Source organism: Podarcis muralis, chromosome 13 (genome assembly GCF_964188315.1).
Source record: "Podarcis muralis chromosome 13, rPodMur119.hap1.1, whole genome shotgun sequence".
NCBI lineage: Eukaryota > Metazoa > Chordata > Lepidosauria > Squamata > Lacertidae > Podarcis > Podarcis muralis.
In genome coordinates, this window is record NC_135667.1 from 54,761,959 (window position 1) to 54,777,840 (window position 15,882).

The 15,882-nt window shown below is 40.4% G+C and overlaps 1 protein-coding gene across 1 annotated transcript in view; it reads left to right on the top strand.

Annotated features, from left to right (window-relative positions):
- ERP44 (endoplasmic reticulum protein 44) overlaps positions 1–15,882 on the top strand; it is a 33,016-nt gene that overhangs the window by 1,429 nt on the left and 15,705 nt on the right. Inside the window, exons 2-4 of the mRNA XM_028702167.2 lie at positions 10,387–10,459; positions 11,195–11,234; positions 11,616–11,731. Coding sequence (XP_028558000.1) covers positions 10,387–10,459; positions 11,195–11,234; positions 11,616–11,731 — 229 coding nt within the window. The remainder of the gene's footprint in view (positions 1–10,386; positions 10,460–11,194; positions 11,235–11,615; positions 11,732–15,882) is intronic.

Below are 15,882 nucleotides of genomic sequence, written 5' to 3' on the forward strand. Positions count from 1 at the left end.
TCTGCCTACCTGCCTGCCACTGTTCTGTATCGCTTAACTAGTGCATAAAATAAGTGATGCTGCTTGAATTTTTTGGTCAAAGCTCTTTTGCTCTGAGGTGTGATTAAAATACCAAGGCAGTGTTAAGTGATGTCTGGGGTGCAAAATGCCACCATCTAATTTCCTCCAGACTCTGAGAAGTAAGGATCACTTCCATATCTGTTGAGTGGGGATGGCTTAAGGTAGGCCCAAGACATTTTGGCACCTGAGGCAAACCACAAAATGGTGCCCCACCCCTCTCCAAGGAAGAAGGGGTGAGGGAAGATCTACATCAGGAACATGGAGGGAATAAAGATTGGGATCTGCTGCCCCTGGGAATGCTGCCACCTGAGAGGTCACCTTACCTCATGGGTGAACTGTCCCTGGAGAGTGCTTTCTGTTACAGGGATTTAAACTTTATAACTCCTGAAGAACAATGGTGCTCAGTCTGTTCTGGCAGGAATTGGTTTGTGTGTGATGCGGAGTTGGATAAATTTAGAATTATTACTATTCTGTGCTTAAAATGAATGATTTTAACTGTCTGAAAAGATTATTTGATAACAACTCCTTCCTGCTTCCTTGTGTCCCTGATTGACCCTTTTGATCATTCTTTGTCTGAGAGGTAATTCTACTGTGACATCCCTGTACGAAAGATGCAAGTATAGAGTTGGCTGGGATGTAGGGAACAGCTACAGTTGGGGGACTTCATCACATCAGTGAAAATCAAATTTTAGTCTGGTGCATAGATCTACAGAGTTCAGCTTCTTGAAATAGATCTGCAATATCCATATATCGGGCTCTTTTTTGGCCTTTTATAATGATAGCTTTTTCTGTACCTCTTTCTTTAAGGTTAGATGAACTTGGACTGTGACATGAACAAACCAAGAATTCTGTTATTGCTTCTTTCAGTGAAACATTTGGGAACCTCTTTAAGAGGTGGATGATAATGTGATGGTTGGCTTGTCAATGGATAGGAATTACTGATAGCAAAAAAGAGGAGTGAGAGCTGATGGCCCTTAGGTTTGATTCCCTTACTAGGAGCACACAGAGCTATATTAATTTATGGAAATTGCAGTTGCTCATAAGAAATTTTTAAACAATTTATCATGACTGCTTCTCTTATAGTCTGATTCAAGCATGCATGCTTAGAAGTCCAATTGATTACCTCTGGGCAAGTATGCTTAGGATCACAGCTGTGGTTGCACCAAAAAACAAAAAGTAGTTAGAATGGCATTAACTACTCACTCCTTTCTTTCCTGTGGTTGCAATGTGCTTTGTGTAATTTATAAATGATACTACCTTGTTGAGTTTCCTAAATCTGGACATGTGGAAAATCTATATTTACAGTATCTTAATGCTGAATCACCTTCATTTTTCTTAAACCAAGTAGTATTTACACAGAGCACCTGAGACAGGTGTTAAAAACTCAGATATATAAGCTGGGCACCAAATGACTCCTTAAACCAGGGCTACGGTCATCAAAAAGGAATGTCTAGTTGCTGTTTGGGGGCCAGATGGCTTGAAGTCATATTTTTCAATAAAAGTTTTTGGTTCCTGAAATTTGTTCTGATTGTGCAGATAAAATATAGTGGATCGAATTCTACAGAATGTGTTGTTAGTGTGTGAAAACAGGCTAGTTCCAAGGATTCCCAGGCATCCTCCAGATGGTGGAGACGTCTGGTGCTATTCTGGCGCCTGGGCATCTTGGTCACAAGTGGCCAATAGCCAGGTGCAAAATGTGCCTTGCGGATTTTGAATGCTGCCTTAGACATGGGTCTACAGTCCTGCAATCAAGTATGGTCTTTTAACTTCAGGTTTGTAATTCAAGGTTGTTTATTAAAATAAAGCAAGAAAAAGGAAATATCAGAAAGTGAATTAAAAAAAACACAGTAATTTTCTAACTGATTCTTTCTCTAACACCTTATCTCACTGTGACTTTCATCAGGCAGCAGCATCCTTGCAGAGTGATTTGGCAGTGGCAACCAGGGTACCTTAAGCTATCCACTTTGAAGACATGCACCAAGTGATTTGATTGACAAGGGGAAAGTTAACACCCAAACAAATAGGTTTCATTGTAAGTTCAGAACTTACTCATTCCTTAGCCCATGAAAGTAGTTTTAGGTGGCATAAATTGGGAAGGTTGTCTCTTTGGTTCCTGTCAGACAAGTTTAAAGGGCAAAACAGCCTTGTGTGTCTATGTATTGTTAACCTTGTCTAATGGAAGATAGGTTTTTATCAGACATAATGCTGAAGGAACAAAGTGTTGAAGCAGCTTTGATTTTCATCACAGGTATTCGTCAGATTAGTACAACAGGAGAGTCCTGTAAAAATTGACTGGTGCTGTTTCTGTCTTTCTTACTCAACCAAAACTAAGTCATCTAATTTTATTATTTCTCATGAACAAGCTGAGAGATAAGTAGCACTTAAATGCTGAAGGGGGTGGGTGGGATGGAATATGAATCCGCCCTTTTCAAAAAGACTTGGCTTGTTTCAAATCGGGCCACAATCCTATCAAGTTTGGGTCTGATTCGAAATGCTTTCCTTTCTTGAGCATAAAAAAAACAGCTGCTGAATCAAGCAAAACCATAAACAGTGTTGCCAGAGGAAACAAGAACTGGCCAAGAGATTTTGATATCTGGTTTGCACTTAACACTAAACCACATTAGAATGTGCCACACCCCTTCCCCCTTATCTCACATCGCCATATTAAAGGGCTTTGCTAGCATTTAGTTTCCCTTTCAGAGAATCATAGCTTAGCATGTACAAACCATAGAATCATAGAATTGTAGAGTTGGAATTGACTGCAAGAGTTAGCTAGTCAGCCATCTTCATAACCCATGGTTTGAATTTGGCTTGTTTAAAAATTGCCTAGAAGATTTCAGACTACATTCTGTGAGTCTTACGTCATTTGAAGCCAGGATTATTTGGAAGTGAACATGAACGCTAGGAAAGTCCTTTTGCCAACTGCATAGGAGAAGAGTAGGGGAGAGCACAAAAGTTGGAGGCTTCACTCAGGCCAGTTTGGCTCACGCACATAGTGTATGGTTTAATGTTATATGTGAACCAGAACAAATTGTGCTTGCCAGTCTTTTGTAGTTGAAAAAGACCAAATTGTATTTCTCAAGTTCCATTTCTTAGTCATATGGTTAACAGAACTTTGACTACAAAATCTTTGCAATAGAGACCAAGGTATGGTGGGACTGAGTTGTATTAACCAGCTTCTGTAGTTGCAGAAATATCTCCAAAGATAGTAACATAAGAAGCTGTCTTATACCAAGTCATTGACCATTGATTCACCTAGCTTAGTATTATCCACTGATTGGCAGTGGCACCCCAAATTTTCAGTCAAGGGATCTTTCCATGTTTATCTGTAGATGCTGGAGACTAATCCTGGGACCAGTGTTCTTCCACTTATACTAATCTCTTTATTGTTACCACTATACTCTACTCTTTATTGTTAACATATACTTGTTAAGGATATACGTACTCTATCCTTAACATATACTTTGAGGCTTCAAAGCACATACATTTCAATAATCCTTGAGTGTAAGCCAGGCACAAAAAATGGCACCCAGACTTTTAGAGGTGCTCACAAATGGAGAATCTTCAGGCACAAAATGTGCTGGAGTCCTGCTAATTTCAAACTCTGCACACATCAAGGCGACCTCAACTTCTTACAGCTTTTGTATCTGGATGCCAGGGGAATAATTATATGACATACATGACCAGGCAAGTGGCTAGTGAGCAAATGGCCCAGTTTGCATTTCAAATTAATTCAAACCTGAAAATGAAACGAAGTGTGGTTTAAATGAAGTTTTCATTATGGTCCTCTCTGGGTGCCGCAAAACAAACCAGAGTCTGCCTTGTTATGGCAGGCTTGTATGTCATGATAAGCCAGACTCTGGCTTGTTGTGAGGCAGGTATGGGGAAGAATCACAGCAAGAACTTTTCAGTAGTGTGCACCAGCATTCTGCATATTCACATTAAATGCTGTTGGGGTTTTTTAAACTGTGATCAAATGTGATGTGTGAACCAGCTCAATGCTTTGAAAGCTGTTGAGCAAATGATGCAGATTAAGATTCCATTTAAATATTGAGTGAGCCTTTAATTGAGTTATTACTGTGTGTTTTCTGCCGTCTCTTGAGCTGTGCCGTCACCTGATGATTAAAAACAAATTATGGATTTTATGGTACATGGCTCTGGTTTTGGAAGGCAGTTCCTGTATTAATTTCATTAGTGTATGGATTATGTTTCATGTGGGATACACTTAGGAAAAATGATGAATTGGGGGTATCTGAGAGGGTAAGGAGAACAATCAAATAGTGAACATGGAGAAAGCAAAAATTATAGAAGCTAGAAGAATAGGGAACAAAATAATTAAGAGCTTGTTTTTATTGATAACTGATCCATGCTGATCAGATCAAAGTACATTTAGAATATGTACATTTAGAATATGTTGTATTAACATAGCTGGAAAAAAATAAAAATCCTGGTACTAGCATCAAATAGTATGCTCCATTCTAGTACTGTATTCCAGAGTTAGAAAAAATGCTAGTATTCAGCGTTATTTTTAAAGCCCAATATAAACATATTGTGTGTTTATATAAACTGATACAAACTTGCTGTGTGAGTTTTGATATCTGCAAGTACTGAATAAGACAGAAGCAACTAGGTAGTTTTGGTTTTGGATGGTGTTTTAAGTGACGCTTAAAGGATATCATAAATTGAGCTCATGGTATTTTGAGCAATATTTGTATATTTAAATGGGTACATGTTGCTTTGTGCTAATAAGTATGTTTGTAATAATGTGAGTACTTCCCTGTTCTTATTTCAGTTACCAGTTTCCACTCAGCAGTTACTGGTAGAAATTTTTGTGTACAGAGATCAAAGAGATAGGAGTCTACTTATAAAATGTGATTGTGGAAATTAGCTCACTGTTGTTCTAGGACTGCTGTAGTACTTAAAGGAGCATATTTAATAGTAGCAAAAAGCATGCTAACTTACAAAGGTTTATGCTATTTGTGTATATTCAAGGGCTGGTTTAACCCAAACATTCAGTGGAATCCTTGACACACTGCCTGATGAAAGCCTGAGTGATGTACAAAAGGTGAAACCAGGGAACATTGCTGAAGGGAAGAAAATTGACATGGAGACTTCTTAGGGAAGCGATAGATTTGTGGACTGACTCTTCCTGTTCATGTGGATTCTTGAGACAACAGCATTCACACATCATGGTAAACTGTATAGTGATGTAGTGTGCACTCACCCACTTTGTTCATCCTTGCTATTGTGGGGAAAACAAACCATGATCCCTAATTTAGCATTGTGTCTAAACTGGGAACTGTGGTTTTGCTTCAAACAGCACTAAGCGTTGGTTTGGAGCAAGACAAAGCACAGTCCTTGATTCCAAAACAGTAAGCTTCTTTTAATCCTCAGGGTAGAGCAAAACAGCTCAGTTCAGCACATTCATGTTAAACTGTTAACTGTGACATGCATACTGAGCCTCTATATCTGATAGGCTGCAAGGAATTAGAGTACAAGAATGGAATAAATATGTCTTCTAATTCTGTGGCTTCAATCTGATGCTACCTTTGCCCAGATCCTTAACTGTTGTTTTTTAATACAAGCCAACAGTTGTAACAAAAAGTTATAGTTAAGTAAAAATGTATCCGTTTTAGACTCCTAAGGAGTACAGTAACAGTTTTCAGGACATTGCCCTGTTCACCTTACATCCTGATTTCAGACATTGTGATACGTATCAAAATATCACAATGTTTATCATGATGTAGGAAGCCAGACATCGCTCAGCCCTAGTGAAGTGTGAGAGCAATTTTCAAATGAAAAGTGCTGAACCCTTCCTCTGGCCCACCCGTCCTTGTAACTTTTCTCCTACCTGGGCTTACTTCTAGTCTTGAAGCCCCTGAGATGGGAATGGGTGGACAGAGCTTCCTCAGCACTGCTTCGCCACTTGAAATTCTCATACCGTCACCCATGCCTTACAGCTGTTCAGCAGCCTACTTCTGAAGACTTACCTTTTATATTTTCTGTCATCACATCTTATTCTGCTGACCAACTTTGGTTTGCCCTGATGTACATAATACAGTCAACTGTAAGAAGGTTTCTGACCCCGTTTTGGATATGTTGTAATTTCTAATTTTGTGTCTAGTAGCCCTTTTCACTTCAGCAACACCTTTGCTCATTAAGCTTTCCTGACAGGAGGTTGGGTTTCTATTTAGGGCTAATTGAGAGAACTGTGCTGGAAATGTATGTAAATGGCATTTAAGAGAGGCTTAGGAGTAACGATTTCATGGTTGGAGAGTTTCTGCAACACCACTGTATTGGAGATTAATGATTTAAAGATGTTCACCTTAGATAGCCCCAGATCCCTTGTGTATGTACATAGTCATGTCAGGTTATATGTCTGTCAATGTTCATATAGTACTTAAAAGCATAACTTTTGTAATACAGGGAGGTCAGGCCCAGGTCCCAGGCCCACCAGACTCTTTTCTCCACAGAGCTTCTAGCAGGTAGTACCTGACTGCCCAAATGATTGAAGGAGCCCAGGGTTATGTTTTCAGTACTGATCTTCTTTATTCAACCAAATTTGTATATCACTTGATGTATTGAACTTCTAAGTGGTTTACTACAAATGAAATATTAAAATTACCAGCAATTCCATCCAGCTGGTGTTATTTAAGATCATGAGTCTAGGGACAGATAGATAAACAATACCATAGAACTACATAAGCCAATGGTATACTTTAATACTGCTACACATGCCCATCTGTGGAAGTGAAAAAACATGATAAAAGGGTTAGGGGAGATCTATTGGCAACACGCGGGTGGCGCTGTGGGTAAAAGCCTCAGCGTCTAGGGCTTGCTGATCGAAAGGTTGGCGGTTTGAATCCCCACGGCGGGGTGCACTCCCGTTGTTCGGTCCCAGCGCCTGCCAACCTAGCAGTTCGAAAGCACCCCCGGGTGCAAGTAGATAAATAGGGACCGCTTACTAGCGGGAAGGTAAACGGCGTTCCGTGTGCGGCTCTGGCTCGCCAGAGCAGCGATGTCATGCTGGCCACGTGACCCGGAAGTGTCTCCGGACAGCACTGGCCCCCCGGCCTCTTGAGTGAGATGGGCACACAACCCTAGAGTCTGTCAAGACTGGCCCATATGGGCAGGGGTACCTTTACCTTTACCTTTATTGGCAACACTGCTTAGCACTCTTACTCTTTATTGTTAAACTCCTTAACATATTGTCTATCCTCATACTTCAAGGCTTCAAAGCACATACATTTCGGTAATCTTTGAATGTCAGCCAGGTGCAAAAAATGGCACCCAGACCTTTTGAGGTGCTCACAAATGGAGAATCTTTAGGCACAAAATGCACCTGGCGCCCTGCTAATTTCGAACCCTGATACCAAGGAGCCAAATGGGCTCCACAAAATGGGAGAGAGTGTTCAGGGGCGATCATGTCAACAGCCTGAGTCATTCAGGTGTTCCAGGGGTTGCCCAGGGCTTCAAAAGTAGCACCAGTCATATCAGTCGGAAATTCCCTCAGAGCCGTCTGGAAACCCATTGAATCCATCTGCCCGCGAGGGTGGACCATCCTAATAGGTCCCCCGCCTGTTCAGAGGGGGTATAGTTCCCAAGTATACAGCCTGGACCTTCGGGCAAAGTTACTTCAAGGGATAACCTGAGTCTGTCCATTTTAGGAAACGCTTTTTTTGCATGCCACTAATTTCTGAGGTGCAGTTGATGGTTTTTCTGTAGTGGGCTCAGAGGACTTTTTCTGTGGTGGTACCCATGATGTGGAATCCTCTGCCATGTGAAGTCAGATTACAGTATATACTTTTCCAGCAAGCCTTGGGTTTTCTTGCTACTTAGATTTCTCTCTTCGACTATAGCTTCCCTAGCATTTTATTGCTGCTCTTGTGTTTTTTTTTTATATTGCAAGTGTTGCTTCACATTATTGCTGATCATGAAATGTTTATACTACTAGCTGCTTCGGGTATTTGAACTGGAAAGAGAAAGTCACTCTAAAGAAAATAAACTAGTTTGTGTGGGATTTTACGTGCACCTTGTTAAACATGTAGCAGAATTACCATTTTTTGCAGAAAAGAGCTTAATGCAAGAGAAAGTGTTGTAATCCTGTTTAGTCAAGGCTAAACCACAAACGAAGTTCTAGCTAGGATTTGCTAATGAAAACTACTGAAATATATTTAGCAATTTGGCCTGCTTAATGAAAGGAAACCTAACAATGTGTATTGCCTTGACTATCAAAAGAAATGCATTTTTTAGGTAAAGAGAAATGTCATTGGTTATTGCAGAACAAAAGTTTAAATTGTTCCAGTATTCAGGACATAGAAACATTTGTGATACTGCAGAATTGTTCTGTATGCCCACTCCACTGCATTAACCTTTGATTATCAGATGAATTTGATGTCTCGTTTAACCTTAATTAAGCACACTTCCCCATTTCTGTATTTCAGCAGTATGTCTTTTTAGTTTTTCTAATAAATCTTGTTCAGACTGCAAGGTGCAGTTAATACCTTGCACCATAAATTAGTTATCTGTCCTCTACAGTACTGTACTTAAATTTTCCTTTCACTTAAATTGCTAGTAGGCTTAGAGTAAATTCAGCAGTAAAAAGGGATATCGAGATTAAAATGAGAAAAAGAAGCTATGGATGGATTATAATATGCAGCAGCAATTGATATTTGGAGGAAACCATGGAAGGGTGGAAGGGAGGTCAGTGATTATAATGTATTGTTGTTATTGATGTCTGAAGAACTGTATTGTTGAAAAAAATGCAAATAACTTATTGGGGTTTTTTTAATCGTCTCAGTAGTTTTGCTGAATTTCTGCAATTTTCATCCTGTGCCAGGTGTGGGTGGGTGGGTTTAATGTAGGAAATTCCAAAACTTTTCATTTCATTCTTAACCAAAATGTTTTAATACATTGTTTTGCAATTAATACATTTGCAATTAATACATTTGCTTTATTGGCAATGATACCTTCTTAACCTTAAAAAAAAGCTTCTCCTCCTGTGTTTCCGTTTCCTTTTTCTTTCATTAGGTAGATCCAGCAAAATATTTAAACTAATCCTATGCTTTTGGGAAGGGACGCGGGTGGCACTGTGGGTTAAACCACAGAGCCTAGGACTTGCTGATCAGAAGGTGGGCGGTTCGAATCCCCGCGACGGGGTGAGCTCCCGTTGCTCTTTCCCTGCTCCTGCCAACCTAGCAGTTCAAAAGCAAAGTGCAAGTAGATAAATAGGTACCGCTCCGGCGGGAAGGTAAACGGTGTTTCAGTGCACTGCTCTGGTTCGCCAGAAGCGGCTCAGTCATGCTGGTCACATGACCCGGAAGCTGTACGTCAGCTTCCTTGGCCAATAAAGCGAGATGAGCGCCGCAACCCCATAGTCATCTGCAACAGAACCTAATGGTCAGGGGTCCCTTTACCTTTACCTTTATGCTTTTGGGCATGTTTTAATTTTATTGAATTAGCATAATACCTATTTTGACCATATCTGTGTATCTCCTATTTCCACCCTTATATTTTCCATGGTTTACTACAGTTCCCCCCTTTTATTGTAACTTATGTATTTATGTTCTTAATTAATATATTTATTCATTAAAATTTTATCCCACCCTTCCTCCCAAATGAGCCCTGGGCAGCAAACTTCAAAATGCTAAAGGCCCCACTATTTTAGTTACATTAAACCAGAAAAGAGTAACAAACATCTCCAGACATATATGTGGAGATCTTTCGCTTAACTTTAAGATTTCTTTCTAAAGTAAAGCCTGGCAAGTCTTTTAAAATACATAAATGAATTTCCAGACTTAGCATTTTGCCTTTGCATATTTGCTCCTTTTCCTGGATATTAGGATGGACTTTTGTTGTGCCATCAACACTGTGTAAACTTGGATTGTGTTTCATATTTCTTGAGCTCACTGCACATGTTGAAGCAGCAGTGTGGATGTTTTGCAACAAAGAACCGTACACACGTGGATCTCTACTGGGCTGGAACCCCTACAGTATCATGTAGATGTTCATGCTGAATATTGAGTAATACCCCTCCCCACCTTCTCACTATATAGAAGGATCTGGCAACTTCTGTTTCAGTGTATCTGAAGAAGTGTGCATGCACACGAAAGCTCATACCAAGAACTAACTTAGTTGGTCTTTAAGGTGCTACTGGAAGGATTTTTTTTTTGTCATGCTGAATATGTGAGAGTCACCTACATGACCTGCCCTGTTCTTTTAATGCATGGAGCTCCCATCATTATAATACAAGGAGGAGGATTTGACCAAGAAAGAGTGATATGGATAAATGTCAGATTATTTATTAAAACGTGTGTACTTTTGCAGGTGTCCTGGTTTTTTAATCCAGCAAGAAGTGAAATAACAAGCCTCGATGGTGGGAATATAGATGATACTTTAAGTAAGTATGCAAACCTTTGCCCTGTTGTTTTTATACAAATACATTTGCTTTTCTCAAGCAATATATTGTTGAATTCATTTTTGGTATGTGTTCCTGCCAGCATTCAGAGTCATAAGAAAGAGAGCTAATGCAAGAATCCTAAATTGAGCGCAACAGTGACAGATAAAAATTGCTAAAAAAACTGCTTTTATCTTTGGAACTCAGTAACACTGGAGAAGCTTCATAACGCAAATCTAAAAGTAAAATCAAAGTTACACTGCAGTCCTAGGCACATACAGTATATTCAGAAGTAAGCACTGAGTTTAGTGGGGTTCACTTTCTCATCAGTATCCATAATTGCAACCCTTACTTCCCAATTATAAGTTTGGTTTTGTGTGTGAAAAGTGTGACTGTGTAATGCTAATTTTACCAGGACAGGTTCAAGGTTCTTACATTAATTTACAAGGCCACTGACAACTGGTGTCCAAATGTACGTACCTTTACAGCATAGAGCAACACATTCCAGGAGAAAGAGAGAATAAATGGGGAGGAAAGTTAGCCTAGTAATTCAGGTTTTGTAACTAAAGCTAGCTCAAACTTTGAATTCATATATGCTCAAATTCTCTCTATTGCAATTCTGGGAGCTGTAATGTCAAGATTGATTTTGTGTGTGTGTATGTGCGCGCGCGTGCCTAGTTAGGCCTTGGTTTTCTGCTGTCGCAACATTTAACAATAAAATGTCATTCTTTCCTTTAGACAATGCAGATGTTGCTTTAGTGAATTTTTATGCTGATTGGTAAGTATTTCTTCTATTGGACCAACACAGTACTTTCAAACTTCTGCAATTGTAAGACTCAAAACAGAAATTAGACAATGTTAAATTTATTATATTTAATTAGCAAAACATACAAAATATTTTCTCAATCTGCTTTTAAACTTCTAGTAGATATATTTTATTTGTGTCTAATGTAGCCTATCAGCATGGCCAGGTGGTATTTCCCAGGAGTAGACCCTTAGAACTAGAAACTGCCTTGGGCTCCCCCGCTTGCTCCCCTCCATGTGGGTGGGAATGACAATCCACAGTAGAATTACTGCTTCAAATGGTGCTATACATGGAATCCCCAGATATTTTATTTTCAGCAATTGGACCTTTTTTTTGTATTCTCCCTTTCAACAGGTGTCGTTTTAGTCAAATGCTGCATCCTATTTTTGAGGAAGCTTCTAATGTCATTAAAGAGGATTTCCCAGATAAGAATCAAGTTGTGTTTGCCAGAGTAGATTGTGATCAGCACTGTGAGTAATCCTTTTTCATTCAGCTGTTACCATTTGAAATGTCTTGTTGTGCAAATTCAAGTCTTGAAACCTCTTTAGAGCAAGTACAAGCTTTTGCAGTGGTTTAAAAAAAGGATATCTAGTAAAACGAATTATAAATATATTTCCAAAGAGAGGAATTTCTACAAACCTCATATGTAAAGGCTGCCCATAACCTGCATTATTCAATACAGTTTCCCCAAGCTTGAAATTGCATTCTCTTGCAAATATGTTTTTAAGAAAATATAATGAAATAAAATGCAGGGGTTTGTGGTATTGGGAAAAGTAGGTCTGTGTATACCTTCCCTAATCTAAAATTGGAAAGAAATATACAGAAATCTCTTACTTGTGAGGTGCTTTTTCAGCACGAAGGGGTCTGGTTCTCTTTTACATAGAAAAGCAGCCCTAACTCAGTGTTTGATACACGGTCATGATTCACGTTTAAAAGACAATGGCTTGGATCCTAAGATAAATGGATTCTGTTCAAGGAGGTTCATTGAAGGAAAATGTCCCATTTCATTCTACGCCCACCATCTTCCTTCTAGGGAGACATTTTTGGGCATCACAGATTACTGCAGCAGGAAGAAGGGGGCAGGAAACATAACATGAAGTTAAGGTATCTTGCAATCCAAGCTTTCAAGTCTTGGTTTGAACATGTTTGGTTTCTATTTGGCTTCCCTTTAAATCAGGATATATTTTTTAAAACCCTTAACTTCGATTTTTTTTAAAAAAAACCCATCTATCCTCCAATACACATGAGTGTTACTCTCTGTGCATCATAATGGGTACAGTTCGTTATGCCTGATTACGCCAGTAATGGGTATGGTTGACCCAGCCACAGAACAGCAAATTGAGCCATATAATGAGCTGCCATTTAAACTGTCTCATGTCACCCTTCTGTGTTTACTGTATAGCATCACATACTATAAAGATTCTGAATTGAGTATTCTTTTCCCTTAATAGTAGACATGAGCTTTTTCATAACAAAACTCAACATCTTTGGTTTCTGAGTGTATAGTATACGTTGGCTTTTAGTGGTGTTAATTGGGCAGAGGCATCATTTGCAATGCAAATAGCATTCCCCTTGTGAAACTGCAGTCTCTTCTTAACTGCATTCACAGTGGTCAGGCTCTCAAATCTATCTTCTCTTTGTGCACTGGTGCTAAAGCCTACTGTGGGCCCTAGCAGCTCCATCCTTCCAGTCTGTGAGGCCCGGCAAATTAAAAAGAATTATTGATGTCCTGCACAAGGTTTGATACCTAACGACAAAATGTCATTTTACTTGCCCTCACAACCAATATAAAGATGTTCTGTTGGGAGGATGTGTAGATTCAGTTCTTAAAATTCCGAAGGCATTAGTGCTTTTCTCTTTTACCATGCTGCTTAAAAGAACAAAAAAGCGGGTAGTGTAGGAAATTGGGTGCTGAGACTGTGGTTGATTGGAAGGGTTTAATTGGTGAGGCTGCCTGGAAATTAAATACACTTTAATTTTTGGTTAACATGATTGTGGAGTTTTGCTGTAATACTGTGGAGTTTTGCTGTAATACTGTGGGAAAGGGTTGGAAAAGGAAAGAATGCCTTATTATTGTTGTTTTTTATTATTATTATTATTATTATTATTATTATTATTATGGCATGCTGCAGATATAATGAAAGGAGTCTCTTAACAGTGATTGAACAGTCAAGAGCAGCCTACCAAATAAAGTGCTTCCTTTCCTGAATTAATATGATCTGGTTGCTGGTAGCAGAAAGTTGCAGGTGTCTGCTGGAAACTGTCAGAGCTTTTTTCCCCATTGGTCTTAGTGGTTCGTTGCGCCAGGGTGCCGGCCTCTCAGGGGCACCCTAGGGAGTGGGGGAGCTGCACGGCTTTGCCGGCAGCCTCCCCTTTCCCTGCGCGCCCACCAGCTGCGCCCCGCCAACTATATGGCTGGTGTGCATGCATCTTTCTTCCCAAGCCTCCACAGGAGGAGAGCGATCCCCGCTGAGGCTTAGGAGGAAAGCTGCGCGCAGCTTCCCTCCCAAGCCTCTGCATCTGCTAAAGACGTCCCTGCTCCCGGTCACTGTTCTCCTCCTGCTTCCTGGCAAAAGGCGGTGTGCAGCCTTCTCGGGCGCCCCGACGCCAGAGAGCATGTCCACCAGCACGTTTTCCTACTAGATCGCTGCCACCACACCGGAGATCGGGGTGGTGGGGGAGGGAGAGGACATTTTCCACCGCCCCCTCTCTTGTTTTGGAGTTGCCGGGGGGGCACCACGGCGCCAGATATGCAAGCTCATGCACACATGTAATGGGGTTTGCTAAATGTACACCTGTAGATCCCCCCTCCCCCCATTATATGTTTCCAATTATTCAGTGTGCCAGCTATACCAGTTTCAGGTAGGAGTCTTTTGGAAGTCAGCAACAAGTACTTTGATGAACAACACATGTTGTTGATGAATAAAAATCATAAGATTGTTTGCACTTTTATGTTTTCAATTTTAGAAGTATATTGTAGTAGCTATAATTGTGTTGACTCCACTTGTATCACATGTCAAGGTTTAATGAAATTATTTAAGATGTTCACTGTTTGACTTGTGAATTAGTTCAAACAGCATTTCATGTCTTTGCATTTTTTATACTTTTCTGAAAGATAATTTCCAAAGGCACTGCTGATGGTATGCTAACCCTACTGTCTCTAGATGGTGGTTTTGGTAGTCTGTATACAGTTTAGGGAAATGATTCAGAAGTTTGTCCATAACCTCATACACCATAAATGTCCCTCATCAAATTGTGTGCTGGCTTTGTTGCAGCAATCCTAGTTTGCATTAATCTGTTGTTTCCTGATAATATTCAAACTGAGGAGCTCTGTTTTAATGTTGGTTAGCAGACCAGGATAACATTGAACCAGAGTTGCTTGACTTAGCTATAAGAGGAAATGTTGTCTTAATGAAGCAGGATGAAGCCCAGAGTGGGAGTAGGAGAGGAAGCTGCAAGGGGGAAAAGCATGAATGAGGTTTAAGAAGCTGTTATTTACTATCTGAACATGGCTACTCTGAAGCCCCCTGAAGCAGGTAGGTGGGTAGGCAGGAGGCTGCAGACCAGGCGAATGTATTCAGAACTGCCTGCTGTTCTTGCCATGGGACATTTGGATCCATCCTCCATTGATCTTACAAGCTTACTTTACAAACTATCCGTTGGTATGGCACTGTACTTCAGCTGCAATTTTTGTTTCAGATAGTTTTAACCTTTCTTGTCACAAGCTATTTTAATTGGCTATTCATATCCCAGCAGAATATGATGGTTTAAATTATTTCTAAAATCTGGAATAATTTGTCCTGCCTTCTACAGGGGAGCAGAATTGGTTGTTTTGCTCCTGAGTTTCACTCAGGTTATTAGCCTTGGCAGCGTTCAGGTCTGTGTTCACTACAATGGCTCTTGCTACCTTTGCAAGGGCAGATGGCCCAAAGGAAGCACAGGCACTAGCATTGACTGCATCCATGCAGAGGTAGCGGATAATGTCTCATATGTCCAAGGGATTCAGATAGAGAAAAAGAGTGGGGAACCCTTTCCAGCTGGAAGTCTGGATCCTAAGCTACTCCCGCCCTCATAGGCCATTTTGACAAATAAGCAAGGCTGGCCACCTCTCAGTCACCTGGTGCCAAAATGACCCTGATGTCATATAAGCAAAAAGTAACCCCCCCCCCCTTTGTGGGCATGGCCCAAGCTATATATGCAGAGGAAGATCCTTTGTGTTGTTGAATTCAACTTAACAACACAAAGGATCTTCCTCTGCATATAAGTGCAAGCCCCACTTTGGATTGAAATTGGCTGCACTGTGGAAGTCCCTAGTGGGCTACCTGTCATCAGGTTGCCAAGAAACAAATGGGAGCACATTTTAAGGCTTCCAGTTGTTTGGCATCAAGGTGTAGGACAGGTGGTGTAGTTTGAGGGAAATGGCCTGATAGAAGAAGGGCCAGTGCACCTGTATCTTGAGCAATGGCCATCATATACCAGCTGTTTGCCAATTGTTGTGCTGTTTTCCCAATGAGTTTATCAGCAACTTCTCCGACATGGAACATGGTGTGACAGTTCTGTTTAGGTACTCCCCAGCATGTCCACAAATGTTTGCTTTTCTGGTTTAAGAGGATGGGTTGTT